Here is a 14,924-nt window from a genome sequence, read left to right on the forward strand (position 1 = left end):
GGAGAGATACACATCAACAAATTCTGTAACAAGTACAGTAATGGCTGTGCACTTGGTACAGGGGGGGTAGAACCAGAATCGATTTCATATTGCCTACACACAGTGAGCTCCTCCTCAGCAACATAACAAAAGGCTACAAAAATGTTAGGATTTTTTATTCTTAATCTCTGGGAGAAGCTAGCAAACAATGGAGATCAGACATTCTGGACTTGAAAGCAAAACGACTGTAGGACCACATGATCAAAGAGCTGTAACTGTACCTTGACAAAGTCTGCAGTGACAATCGCTAACTCGGTCTGTGAACCAGGTAACCACACGGCTTTGATGATAAAGTTCCCTGTTGCCAACTGGGGGTGCAACACCAAGTGATCGGAAACAGAGCCCGAGCTACTGAAGGTCAGCACGTGGCAGTCCTGGACATGGTTGAAGGAAAAGAATGGTTAAAAGATGATCTGGAAAGTAGGCTGATTCATCTCCGAGTTCTAAAGGTTCCTTTTCTTCCCTAATATTCCCTGCCTTCAGAGGGTATTCAGACTTCAAATAGTCAGGTTTCAAGAACACACAAAGATTATTTCCAATACAAGAGAAATCTGGAAGATCTGGAAGAAATTCAGAAAAAGATTTCTTTTGTATTCCAATGACTTTTAAGTTTCATTCTTTTGTGTTCCAATGGCTTTTAAGTTTTAATCTCAATGATGAATAAGAGAAAGCGGTGCTGAGCATAGGTGACAGGAGGTGACTAGGATCCGCAGCTCAAGGTAATCAAACCTGGATCAGGACTGTTACCTTCAGCCCACAAACGGCAAGATAGTCCTCCTTGCAGGGATTCCCGGTGAGGCTCAACACAGTAAAGGGGACAGGGGCAGAAGCCAGGCGAGTCAGAGTCAACTTCCTCTTGCTGGAGTCTGCTTGCTTCAGGAGTGCAGACAGCTGCAGAACAGTGATCTGCAAAGGAACAATTACCAATTTATTCTAAACCCCAGTCCTCTGAGAGAACACAGAGCAATAACAAAAGCTCCTTCAATAGGGATACTAGTTCATAGGCATTTTTTTGTGGATAAGTCTCTAGGGAAAATACTAGACCAATATCAGCCTCTATTTCTCCTGGCTGAAAGATATGGAATGCCTTTCATTTCCCCCTTCCAGTGAGGACAAAACAGAGGAGAAATGAAACCAACTTCTCTTCGTATAATCACGTCATAAAAATAATTAAACAAGTCCTATGTACTACTGTCCTTTCTAGTTTTCTATGAAAATGTTTCTTGGGCCAGCCCCAGTGGCCTAGATGGTAAGTTTAGTGTGCTCTGCTTCAGCGGCCCAGGTTTGGTTCCCAGGCACAGACCTACACCACTTGTCAGAGGCCATGCTATGGCAGTGGGTCACATACAAAACAGAGGAAGATTGGCAGCGGATGCCAGCTCAGGGCAAATCTTCCTCAGAAGAAAAAAGAAAATGTTTTTCAAGGTATTTTAGAGCTGTTTTAAGGACTATTCATATCTCTAACTTGTTTTTCTCTTAAGATAAAGTAAAAACAACTTTAGTGGTGAAGAAACCAGAATATAGAGAAACATGAGTTAAGCTACCCATCACCCTTCCAACTTCTACTGGTTCTATAAAAGGACATAAACTTCCCTGTGTCCTTAGAGGGCTGGGAGGGCAAGGAAGAACTAAATAAGGAACACTGAGTCTCCCCACGAAGACTTTCACCTCTCGGCTTGCGCCCTCCACAGTGACCAAACCAGGCCAAGACTGGAAGCCATGCTGTCCTAGGTAACTGCTAGTCATTACCTTTCCCTGTGGGCTTGAGAGAAATGTTTTGAGTGAGAACTTAATAATTAGAAACAGTCTCTGTTCTCGTCCTAGTGGTTCTAAGTCTAATCAGATAACTCAGGCTTTGACTAGAAAAGCTCATTGAGCTCTGTCCATAAAGCATTCTTGGAAATAGACTTTCCCAGAGGGCCAATCTGAGCAGTCATCTGTTTTGCTTAGCATTTAAGACAAACATGACCTAAAATGAGTGGGAAGGAATTGGGGGACCCACCTTGCCTTTCTCATGGCTGACAGCCAAATGCTGGCGGCGCCCGTGGGGGGAGGAGAGCACACACATAGCCACCCGCCGGAGCACATGGGCACTGATTAGCTGTCGAATAGTCTGGCCCTGGTCTCCACTGTAATTCATCCGAACGTTCTCAAAGGCACCTTCCTGGGATCCTAAGGTGGGAACCTGGCAGAGAGAGTAGGCAGTAATAAGGCAAAAAAAAGGATCAAGTGGATTCATACACTATTCATGTGCCTGTGATACTGCACAATTGAGTCACTCAAAAGCAATGGATTCTAATCTCTAATCCATGGACAGTTAGGTAAATTTGTCCAAATTATTGTTAGGCCAATAAGAAAAATGTAGGGAATGTTCATAAACTTAAATTTAATTAATACAAACTACTGGCTTTTAAAAAATGCTAAAATGCCCTTTTTTAAAATCAAATGATGATCATGATGGACGGAATTTTTTTTCATCCATCTAACCTGGCAAAATTAAGCCAGCAACTTTATGGATCACCAACGCCACCCCAATATCTTTTCACTTCATCTTTAACATCTAAAAGTCTAAAAACCACTACTCTAAAACTGACTGAATTTTAATAAAATATCAGAATATATCGTGTGTATGTATGTGTGCACAGTTCCAAGTGAGTATTTTTCCCTTAAAAACAGTCACCTTGTGAGATATACTCACGTACCTCACTCATTTTTACACTTCCCTTCAGAAGTGCCAACACTTTACATTCCACTACTTTACCACTGCTGAAGAGGCAAGGCAGGCCACACCAGAAATCCTACATTCAGTGCTGAGCAGCAGGTTTTAAAGCTAGTAATGACTTACAACTTATAAACCATATCATATGAAGAAATAAAGAAAAGCTACCTAAAGGGCTGTAAGCAAGAGAGGACAAGCACTATTTGTGAAAGTCAGATGAACCTTAGGAGAGAAGATACAGTGAGGAGGTTTTCTATTTTATATACAGAAGAAATTTCTAACTATTATAATTGCCCCCAAATGTTGTTTCTCACATCTTAAGTGTTCATACAGTTATATGAAGTGAAAAGGGGACTAGGTCACTGGGTTGGTCCAAATGACCTCCGGATTCCCTTCTTTTGAAGACACACCTCATATGCTAATTTTCATACTGGCTGTCATATCTTAGATGAGATTTAAGATAAATTCTGAACGGCCAGGGATTGACTGTTCTAAGGACATTCCCCAGAGTATCAAGCACACTTTGGCATCTCAGTAAATTTGCTGGTTCCTACACCCACTTAACTTCATGACCCTCGCACACTCACCATCAGCTGGTCTGTCATCTCAACCACCTTGTCCACTGTATGCAGCTCACGGAGGGCTTGCTGAGCGCGACTGCTGCTCCCCACAGCTGAAGCCTGCTGAAAGTTGGTCTGAATGGCATCCATGAGGAAATTGAGCATGTCTAACACGAGAGGAGCGAAGGAGAAATTGGCCTGAGAAAAATCCAAATACACAAGTGGAAAAAAAATAAAAAGACAGAAAAATAATGGGTCACACTCATCATAATAATCTTGCCAGTAACTACCTTCAGAATCCAGAATCCAGTTTCCTCTCTTCCAATTCGATATTCTAGCCATCATCTCACTCTCTCCATAATATTGAATTGTTTTTTTTTTTTTGCTGGGAAAGATTCACCCTAAGCTAACATCTGTCACCAATCTTCCTCTCTCTCTTTTTTTTTCCTCCCCAAAGCCGCAGTACCTAATTATATATTCTAGTTTAAGTCCTTCTAGTTCTTCTATGTGAGCTGCTGCCACAGCATGGTTACTGACAAGACGAGTGGTGTGGTTCTGAGCCGGGGAACCGAACTCGGGCCGCCAAAGTGGAGCACGTCGAACTTTAACCACTAGGCCATCATGGCTGGCCCTCCATAATACTGAATTTGATTCCAGTCAATATGCTATTATGCTACTAACCCTTAGAGCAATCTTTCTAAACCAGGAGTCCCAGGCAGATACTCGAATGCTCGAATGCACCCACCATGTATAGTTAGTTAACTTCTCTCCTAGGCATCTAGAATGGTTCTAGTTATGTACCATCCTTGGGAAAACGGAGAAAATAATCACTGGAATCATTTTCTGTATTCTGTGCTTCAGATGAGGAACCCTGGCCAAAAAAGAATGCTCTAGAGTATTATACAACTCAAATTTACTCTCCCACAAACCCCCCATAAACTCCTTGGTCAGAATCCTTCCCTACAAGGTATAACTGACAAGACACACTATTTGTTTTCACACTGTGAAAATGATAACGTAGAAAAAGGAGAAAACAACTTCAAGTCCGACCAGTGGAATTGCAAGGAAAGCCTTGTGCATTGTTTGCTACTGAACCAACCTGGCGATCTGCACTCTGCCCACTGTACTGGGCACCATCAGAGCCCCACCTGGTTCTGCAGCTCCTCCCGGCAGCCCTCTACTGTGCGGCAGAGGCTGCTCTTCTTGGGCTTCTCTTCATCAGCAACCTTTCCATCACTGATGGTGACTTTGGCCTTGTCAGCTGGAGATGTGCTGGTGTGGCGCACCAGACTCTCTGAAACCCTGGGTTCGCTCTGAAATGCTGACTCCTTCATGGTGGAGCTCATGCCACTGCTAGGAGTTCGCTTCACCAGTGCCTAGAGACAGAAAACATCAGAGGCCCTAAGCTCTTGCCACAAGCACGGATGAAATATTGCCTAAGATCTTGGAGGAAAATCTGACCCAAAGGAGAAATTGGCTAACCATTTAAATGATATCCAGTAGTCTGAATTCTGATCTTCATGGTATTCATCTAAGATCTAATACTTTACCCCCTCACAGCAACAAGTCTTGATTATAACATCTGAAATTGTGGGGCAGTCTTAGGAAAAAACCTACAAAGCCTCTAAGGACCCTGCAAGTTCTGGTATTCTAAGTGAAGTACTCAATGATAGAAATAGAACTTACTCCTAGACCCAGGCGACCATGAAGGTGACCTGGGAATTTCCCAGTTTGGCTTAAGCAGCTCCTGTGTCACTAACAAGTCACCCTTTACAGCCCAGCAAATGTCCCAATCTCTCACCAAACAGCTGCCATCTTCCTTGGCTCCACAGTCACAGAAGAAGGATCCATATTTGGCATAGGAAATTTCATGATCCTTGTGGCACACCTTGGCACAAACTGTGCACACACCCACCCCATCAACCATTTTGCAGGTGTGACAGTGGTACCTACGAAGAACAAGAAGCAGCAAATGAGCCCAGAAGTCCCAAAAATCAAGGCCTGGCAAATCCTCACCAAAAAGGAAGAACTACTCTTACCAATGCTGGTTCATGAATTCTTTCTGAGTAATGGTAAAAGTGCAGAGTTTATTGCAAAGAGAATCTTCATCCTTCAAAGATAAGAAGTCCTTTTAATCAGAAATATATCCTTCCATACAGGCACCCACAAAAACATACCCTATGGAAAGTAATCACTTCATAAATGACCAGTAGAAACCTGCTCCAATTGGAAATAGCCTGTAGGCTATAAATGTGCTGCTACAATTTCAGGTGAGACCTTAAGGTTTTGTGGTTAAGAAAAAAATAAATCTTATGCTTTCTCTGCAAGGGAGCCCACACCATCCTCATGAAGAACTCATCCTTTGGAAGCAAAAACTGAGGAATTGCAGGACAAGTGACTCTAGAAGGCATGTGCTCACTAAATAGTCCTTTCCCCAGGAGATTAGATCCCTACGGTTTGCTCTGCAGGCCTGGAAAAAAATCAGTCTGGCACTAGTCCGGTAAGCTGGGAGAAAGCAATAAGGACTGGGAGGTTCTGAAGCTCACAGGGGCTAGAAAAGAGAGCCAAAGGCTTGTTAGCATGAGCTCTGCAAGTGCCAGGCAGCCAGTACCTTGCACGGTTACCTTGGCAGTGACTTGGTACTTACGGAATCCTCAGCCTGGGAGTCTTCCTCTTCCACTGCCAACTCCTCCACCCAGTCTGAGTCCACCTCGATGGCCCGCTCTTCTCCGTCCATTGAGAGGTGACTTGGGCCTTGACCATTACTCTGGCTCAGGGCATTGGTGACATCAGCCAAGTAAGACATAATATGGCATGTGCACTCCAGGACTATTACATGCTATAAGAGAAGACCACCACACCACAGAAAGTTTAGATCTCCATATTTGATTATTACGTAAACTATGTTTTCTCAATAAAGCTCAAGATCAGAAGGATGGTATAAAAGCAGAGAAGAAAAACATGTTTTAATTATCTATTTCCTAAGCTCTTTGCACTATGACCACACGTAGCTGGTCAATAAATTGTACTGAATTAGTGTGATTCATTCATCTTAAGCACAAAAATAACATTTTATAAAACTTTGTAAAATGAAGTAAAACTGAAATCAGGAAAATAGAGTAAAAATGGAGACAAAAATCACTCGAGAAAAAACTAGATTGATAGAGAACAGACTGGTGGTTGCCAAAGGCAGGAGGTGGGAGGGGTGGACGGAACGGATGAAGGGGGTCAAAAGGTACAAACCTCCAGTTATAAAATAAATAAGCCATGGGATATATTGTACAGCATGGTGACTACAGTTGATAATACTATATTGCATATTTGAAAGTTGCTAAGAGAGTAGAGCTTAAAAGTCTTCACCATAAGAAAATTATAACTATGTATGGTGATGGATATTAACTAGACTTATTGCGGTGATCATTTTACAATATATACAAATATTGAATCATCATGCTGTACATGTGAAACTAATATGTCAATTGTACCTCAATTAAAAAAAAAAAAGACTAGATTAGAAGTATGAATAGGCTTTCACTGACATTTCTTCTACCATCAGCATTCTTTTTAACCATTAGTGAAAGACATTTAAATCATTGGGTTTTAAATTAACACAGTAGAGGAGGAATAGCTTCAGAGATCAAGTGAAAAATTTTCCAGCAAACCACCGCAGGTAGTTCACGCTTGCCTTAAAAAACCCAATAGTCTGGCATCAAAGCCTCAGATCTGGAAGTTCCTTCACTCTGAACTCTGACAGTTGAGTGCTGAAAGGATAAAGATTAACAAGAAACGAGGGAGGAACGGGGTGCCATGGTGGGTCTCAGAGGCCAGTTATCTGCTCTTAGCCACCTATGTCAGGTTTACGAGTTGGGTACGGGAAAAATGCCTGAATGCAAGATCTCTGTCAGTTTCAAACCCTCTTTCTCAAAACGGTGCCCTGAACCTGCAGGTACAGTAAACAATTCTAACACCTGGACTGGAGCTGAGAAGGTAGTCTGTAACCCCATATAACATCTACTCAGAGCACACAGTTGCAACGCAGGAGCAGAGGACAATTTTCCAAAGCATACCAATATCTAAAAATAGCAGGAATTCACTGTTTTAAAAAGGATTCTGCTGGATATCTGTTTACCAGAATATTTCCTTTCTATCACTTCTGGCCACCCAGAAGAGGCCTGAGGCCATGCAGTTAGCAGTTACACACTTGGAGGCCTTTGAGATTGTAGGCCTTATCCTCTGGGGGCTAGCCAGGGACAGAAGCCAATAGGAAAGAGAGACCTCCACCTGACCAAAGATAAGAATCAAACTCCCTGACTGTTGTCACTCACATTTCTCTTACCTTTCCATGCATTACATTGGCATTTAGTTTTTCAACCACATTCTTCTGTGACAGGTATTTCTTGCTGTCCCAAAGAAAAAAAAGGAGAGGGGGCACAAAATCATCTAGGGAACCAAAGAAAGGAAGCATCTTCATGAATTTTGCATCAATTTGTGGACACTGTGAACCAAAGGCATTCTTAGAAAACTATGTAGGTAACCAGAGATTTGTGGTGCTCTGGTCTTATCACTGACACTTGGTACAGTTTCCCCAAGACTTCTCCTAGGAATAATGAACAGAAAACTCTACTAAGAAAATAATGAAGATTAAGTCTAAAGCAGAGTTATTGGCTACTCCCTCCATCTCCAATAAAAAGGTAGAGATTCAAGTTTCTTTTATATTCACTCGAAGCTACAAAAAAAATAACCTGCAATTAATCATCCCCCTTTTCTCTAAGAGCAATGTTGTAACCTACAGATGGGTTCCTCCAACTTCATCATCTTACCATCGACTCAACCAGTCCACAGCAGCATTATGAAGCTGAAGATGGCCAGCACCTTGACCTGCACTGGCTAGGGTGGCCATCACAACCATGAGTTCAGGGAAACCAGTCCCATCACCGTTGGCCAGCATCTCTGTTGCCATGGGGATCAGGGTGCCCAGAAGCACAGCACACACACCTTCCCCAACTTGGCTGGTAGAAAAGAAATAGCAAATTGGTAAGTAATCAACAGGAATCTGACTCTGTGTACTTCTAAATTTGTAACAGTAATTAAAAGAAGTTTAAAATTAAGCATTAAATACATGACTTTATATACAAAGCCCAGTTTTGGACCTGGGCTACTGGTGCACAAAATATTCACCCACGTTACATCTGACAGGACAAGTCACTGCAAACGCTTTTCCATGGGAAGTCAAGGAGCTCTACTAGATTCCTTGAGTCTGTCTAGAGGGAGCTGTGGAACTCCTGAAAATGCTAATGACTGATGCCTAAAGGAAAGATAGCCACAAATGCTCTCAGCGTGTTTCAGGGGTTGTTAGGGACATGTGACGTAAATGCAGTTGTTCTACCTGTTTTCCCGAACAATGTACGTAGTCAGTAACTGTAAGAGCTGCCGGTTCTCCTGAATCACATCCAGCTGATCAGAATCTTTGGGGGGTGATGTAGTCATGCGGGTGAGCCAGGCCTGGAGACGCACAGGCTCCACACAAGCCAGCTGTGCCAGAGAGCCACAGAGACGCAGAAGGCTCGGGTTAGGGCTCTTCTCAGCTAGGGACAGACCAAGAGGCGAAGGTCAGAGAAGCAGGGCAGAGGGGGAAAGGAAGGGAGGTGCAAACTGGGAGCCAGGAAAGGGGGAAAGGCTTCAAGCAAGTTTTCAACTTCGTTCCAAACTTTCTCTTAGGGATTCTCTCCACTTGTTAGCATTTTTATGCTACAGTTATACTCAGGCAGAAGATATGCACAGTATTAGCCGGACATCAAAGTTCCCATAAGAAGATTACTAACAGCTGTCACTCACTCAGCTGGAAGAGTTTGGTGAAGAATTTCAAAACTCGGTTACAGAATTTAGCAGAGAGGTTCTCATTGGCTGTTGCCATCATGATCTGCACAAGTTCTCCACTGGGAGGCAAGAGGGGAAAAAAATGAAAGAATCACATTAAGCCTCACATAAAAGGCATCCGTTTCTATTTCTTCACAATCTCATCTCCTCTAGGGAAACTGGTCATTTGTGAGTCAACAACACTAGGTGTTCATGCAATCAACCCCTCATCAATAACCTCAAAGAGTCAGCAATTAACCTAAGTCCTCCTTGAGGTACAAACACCTAAGCAGGTCTTAAGATTCCCTGAGAGAGAATACCTAAGTCAACATAAATAGCTCCTTGCTTTGAGGCATTCAAAAAATGTTCACTGAGTAAAACAAAACACAGCTCACCTGTCAGAGAAAAATTCCTCCATAGCTTTACGAGCCTGGCTGCTTTCCAGTTGTTTTTCCAAATATTGGAGACATTCCTCCAAGATGGATTCATCCAGTCCACTGAGGATCAAAAAGAAAAAGTAACTACCAGAAATAAGGATTGTTTCAATGTCCTCCTAAAACTGATTTTTAAAAATATAGTTTGTTTATGACTAAACCTGAAGGCAACATTCACTTTTGTTTTGTCAAAGCTTAGCATAAAGCCTGGCATGAAGGAAAGAAGGAAAGAAAGGAGAGATGGAGGGTGGGAAGGAAGGAGGGAAAAAAAGGAGCCCTTGATGAAAACCTGGACTCCCCAACAACAAAAAGATGGAAATCCCAATACTTGCACCCTTGATTTGTACAGCTCTCAGTGGGGTAAAACTGCAACTTACTCAATTGTTCTTTACAGCTCACCTACCTCAACATGGCTTAAACTATTAAGGTCAAACAGTGCTATGAGACTGCCTAATTCCATAGATCACCCATCTCAGAAGCATGGTTACAAAAACAGACATTTTATCAAAGCTCCCTTGTACATTTCATCACATCTAGTACAGCACTTGATAAGCACCTGTTGAATTACTTCAAGTTTCCAAATCTGAACATTTTGTTAACATTTATCTCTAAGAATTAATCACAAGAGTATTCCAAATAATCTTTCATGCACGCTCACAAGAACACAAAATGCACACACGTAGAGAACTTTCTATTAAAAAGCACAATAATAAGCTATTAATTAATGACCTAAAGAAGCCGGTGTTGGGCCGGCCCCGTGGCTTAGCGGTTAAGTGCACACGCTCCGCTGCTGGCGGCCCGGGTTCGGATCCCAGGCGCGCACCAACGCACTGCTCCTCCGGCCATGCTGAGGCTGCGTCCCACATACAGCAACTAGAAGGATGTGCAACTATGAAATACAACTATCTACTGGGGCTTTGGGGGAAAAAAGGAGGAGGATTGGCAATAGATGTTAGCTCAGAGCTGGTCTTCCTCAGCAAAAAAAGAGGAGGATTAGCATGGATGTTAGCTCAGGGCTGATCTTCCTCACAAAAAAAAAAAAAAGAAGAAGCCAGTGCTGGTACATTTCATTGAGAGTAAGTAGCAGGAGGTCACAGAAACCTTACTGACTGTTCTCCTCAATCAGGCTCACCTATTGGGATCCGCATGATTGGCCAGAATGTTGTAACAACCAGTGATGAGCTTCTCATAAACGCGAGCCAAGAACTCATCAGACTCCGCAGGGCCCAGGATGCGCTCCAGGGAGTTGCTACTGATCTCAGCAACACTCTCAGTGCTCGATTCCAAAAGAAGGGGAAGCAGGGTCCGAATTACCTGTGGTGGGTTCATCTCATCGGACCAACTTCAGCAAAAAAAATGCAATCAAGTTAGTGAAAACACTCCTCCAAAAGCCACAAGGAGAGGACAGGGCAATTCAATTATTTATTGATGGGAAGGGCTTTTATTCCAGTTTCAGTTTTTTTCCCATAATAGTTGTTTGACATGGGTGTAATCATACAATTCAAATTCTTCTTTTTCATTATTATATTGGAAGCAAAAATCATTTCCAAATGAAAAATCCATTTATTAAAACATTAAATTAACAATCTAAGATGAGTTTTATAATATTCAGAAAAGAAAATTAACTGAAACCTAAGCTAGTAACCTATCCCAGACAACTTTTCTAGAAAAATTGCCAGGAATCTGGATCTCTTTTAAGGCAATGTGATATAGGACTTTACTCATGACCTATGCACAGGAAGACAAAACAGTCCCTCCACTGGCCTGCCCTAGTCCCCACAATGGCAGCATGTAACTCCATTAATGATTCTGGAGAAACGTGATTTCAAATCATTACTGTCACCTTAAAAATTAAACCCAAAGCACCTCCAAATCACAATATGACTTAAAGCCAGCATGCCTTTTCTGAAAAATACTACACAGAAAGAGAGGAAGAAGTACTCTGCTGCCCTTCAGGTCTAAGTTAAAAATCATTCTAGATAAAGGCTCATACTCTAAAGCAACAGGCTCTCTTTGCTATGGAAACATGGAAGAAAAGCACTATCAGATAGCTATAAAAACCCCCATTGTCTTCCTTTAGCTACGACAGGAGACAGGTGTAGAGGGTACGTAGGGCTAGATAGTAAGTACTCACACAATAAGATCACCAGTCAGCCTGACCAGTGACAGAAGAGTGTGCTTCAGGGAAGCAGCCAGGGGCAGACTTTGGCCACAAAGAGTCCCCAGGTGAGCAGCCTGCACAGCACTGATGTAACTCTCTGACGGGATGGTGTCATTGGCAAAGGCATTGCGCTGAATGAAGCAAACGAGACATGAATGGACAGACCGTCTATCTACCCAAGACAAAATTCCTACGTGGCAAAAAAAGAAACCAAGCTGACATAAACTAAGACTCCACTGAGGTTTATACACAATGGCTCTACTCAGTGTACACTATTATTCATCCTGGGAAGGAACATGGGGTGGAGTGAAGGAAGCAGTTAAATTTTAGTTAGTACAAAGTTAAAATTTAGGAAGTTAAAAGTTAAGTTAAAATTTAGTTAGTATACAGTTAGGATACCCAATACCACTTTTCAAATAATTAAAATATACTATATTTAACATTAAAACTATTGTTCATCTCTAATAATTGAGAAGGATCTGGATTTTGCAATGCATCTGCCTTTCCTTACAAATATCTTAACTATCCTTACGCTACAGCTCCGGGTGATGTAAACAGAGGTTCCGATTACAAAGTAGGGATAACAAGATTATAATACTTGGCTTTTCCAAAGAACTGTAATAACAGAATAATCTGTTAATAGAGGTAATCTGAGTAGAGCACACACAAAGATCAAGTAAACTGGCAGAAGACTCAACAGTCTTCCAAGAACCTAAAAGCTACCCCATAAAATTATGACAAAAAAAGCAGGTTCCTCACATATAACCTAAAAAGGAAGGGAAACAGGTTAACATTTACTGAGAACTCAGGTGCCAGATAATGTGCTAGGCACTTTACATTTAATATACTTAATCTTCACATCCCTGTATTTAACAAATGAAGAAACTGAGCCTCATGGTAATAAAGTAGTTGTCCTGTACACAGTAAAACAGACTTCTTAGCAAAAGGACCATATGGGTACCATTTGGGTAATTCAAGGTATCGATTATTGATGTAGCTACAGCAAACACTATCGCAACATATGAAGATCTCTTGGTAGCTAGTTTAAGCCAAAAGAATAAGAACAGAACACAGAATGGCTAGTGCTCCACATTTCTACTCCTGAACAGACACTCACCCAGGATCCAATGTTGGGAAACTCATTGGTATTGATGTTGTTCCAGGATTCACACACAGCTTGCACCGTTGATGGTAAATTCTGAACCAGTGCCGGACCTGGAGGCAACAGAAAGGACAAGAAATCATCACAAGAGAGAAAGAATGACACACAGCATTTTAAAAGCCAAGCCCAAATGCAAAAAGAAACACCACAGCCCAGGCTGTCAAAATAATTACTAAAACAGCTTAGATGGATATTTCAATAGCAGTACTATGTCCAAGAACTACCTAATTGCTTACTAGCTAACAATCTCAATTGTAAGGTTTTCATTTCCCATCATGTCCACTTTCTAATCTTGCAAGTAAAGAAGACAACTGAAAACAAGATGCAAAGTGAGGGCAAGTCATTACAAGTCAGGCTAAAGGCACTATTAAACCTCTATGACACCTTCTATGAAAAGGTATCACTTTGATTTCTTTTCTCCTTAAGACAAATCTTGAGGGTAGGGATCATTAATGCACATTAAGAACAGCATTCAATGAAGTAGTGGAATTTCATTTCTAAAAGTGAGACTATCCGAACACTAAAAGGAGATTTATTTTTTATTCTATTTTTTTTATAATTTTTATTTATTTATTTTTCCCCCCAAAGCCCCAGTAGATAGTTGTATGTCATAGCTGCACATCCTTCTAGTTGCTGTATGTGGGACGTGGCCTCAGCATGGCCGGAGAAGCGGTGCGTCGGTGCGCGCCCGGGATCCGAACCCGGGCCGCCAGCAGCGGAGCCCACGCACTTAACCGCTAAGCCACAGGGCCAGCCCTAAAAGGAGATTTAAAGCTTGAAATTCAGGAAAATACAAATGGCTGTATATTTTAAAGGGTAACTATCGCACTTAACTCCAATCCTGCTCAAGTCCTTTTGATTCCCCATCCTAAAGTTCTACCAGATCATTCCTCACATGGGGAAGAGGTTTTCCCAAGCATGAAGCGGTAGCTTGCTAGTCTTCCTAATCTCTATAAATGAAAAGTAGAACAAAGGAAAACAGTCTAATGCTTCAGAACCAAATGATCTTGGTTTGGATCCTAGCTCCACCACTTACTTGCAAGACATAGGATTTGGGGCAGAGAGAAGTTCTCTAAGCCTCAGCTTTGTAATGAGTGAAAGGGGATAATAACAACACTTACCTCACAGGATTATTGTGAAGATCAAAACAGAAAAACCTATGTCAATGTCTGACACACAGAAAGGTCCCAGTAAAAGGTAAATGCCAGTAGACAGGTAGAGAGGGAGAGAAGTAGCAATACTAGTATACTAGTAGTGACAGTATTATTCAAAAGCACATTCACTCACCCAGAGTGTTCGCCTTACATCTACTAGAACCAATAGCCAAAACAGCAGCAAAGCCATGCAACTTCTCCTGGGAAGGTTTTTCAGTGGATCCATCTTCATTCAAGTTCTGTAGCAAATATGCTCTGAAGCAAAAATAGAGGGATACGTGAAAGCTAAAGCAATCTACTCCCATCATAGTTAGGAGAAACTAACCCTAGACAAATTGAAAAACCTGTATCTCAGTTTCTTAATCTATTAAATGTAGTTGATTGTACCTGCCCCTTTCTGGTCTCATAAAAATTCCAATGGGTAATTGTTTCCCAAAGAATATCTCATCCTCTGGAATGCTCCCAAAACACAACTCCAGGACAAATTACTTTAGGCAACAGTGAATACTATAATTACCCTCTCCCCTCCTGGCCTCAGAAGGTTGGCAATGCATATATTAAAGGTTCTGAGAAGCACTGTAAAAACTGCTTAATTTTATTCATCCAGCACTTCCCAAACTCACTTGCCCAGATCATCTATTCACAGTTCAGTTTAGAAAGTGTTGGCCTAATGGGTCAGATTAGAGCCTATAAGCTCTCAGAAGGCAGCAACTTGGTCAGCCTTGCTAATGCTATACCCCCAGGACCTAGAAAAGTACTTGGCAAACAGCAAGCACTCATATTTGTTATTTACGTTTATTGCTCATATTTGTTCAACAATTTTGACTCAACCAATAGTC

At 41.8% G+C, this 14,924-nt stretch overlaps 1 protein-coding gene across 8 annotated transcripts in view; it reads right to left on the reverse strand.

Moving 5' to 3' along the window:
• Positions 1-14,924, reverse strand: part of UBR4 (ubiquitin protein ligase E3 component n-recognin 4) — a 134,229-nt gene that overhangs the window by 84,927 nt on the left and 34,378 nt on the right. For all 8 annotated transcript variants that reach the window (XM_058553056.1, XM_058553055.1, XM_058553050.1 and 5 more), the window contains exons 26-42: positions 14,219-14,340; positions 12,887-12,984; positions 11,743-11,900; positions 10,741-10,950; positions 9,570-9,671; positions 9,154-9,254; positions 8,705-8,903; positions 8,139-8,327; positions 7,655-7,718; positions 5,966-6,157; positions 5,358-5,428; positions 5,120-5,267; positions 4,467-4,694; positions 3,346-3,516; positions 2,042-2,224; positions 787-945; positions 261-413 (exon numbers count right to left, since the gene is read on the reverse strand). In XM_058553056.1, coding sequence (XP_058409039.1) covers positions 261-413; positions 787-945; positions 2,042-2,224; positions 3,346-3,516; positions 4,467-4,694; positions 5,120-5,267; positions 5,358-5,428; positions 5,966-6,157; positions 7,655-7,718; positions 8,139-8,327; positions 8,705-8,903; positions 9,154-9,254; positions 9,570-9,671; positions 10,741-10,950; positions 11,743-11,900; positions 12,887-12,984; positions 14,219-14,340 — 2,548 coding nt within the window. The remainder of the gene's footprint in view (positions 1-260; positions 414-786; positions 946-2,041; positions 2,225-3,345; positions 3,517-4,466; positions 4,695-5,119; positions 5,268-5,357; positions 5,429-5,965; positions 6,158-7,654; positions 7,719-8,138; positions 8,328-8,704; positions 8,904-9,153; positions 9,255-9,569; positions 9,672-10,740; positions 10,951-11,742; positions 11,901-12,886; positions 12,985-14,218; positions 14,341-14,924) is intronic.

The sequence above is a fragment of the Diceros bicornis genome, chromosome 13 (genome assembly GCF_020826845.1).
Source record: "Diceros bicornis minor isolate mBicDic1 chromosome 13, mDicBic1.mat.cur, whole genome shotgun sequence".
Lineage (NCBI taxonomy): Eukaryota > Metazoa > Chordata > Mammalia > Perissodactyla > Rhinocerotidae > Diceros > Diceros bicornis.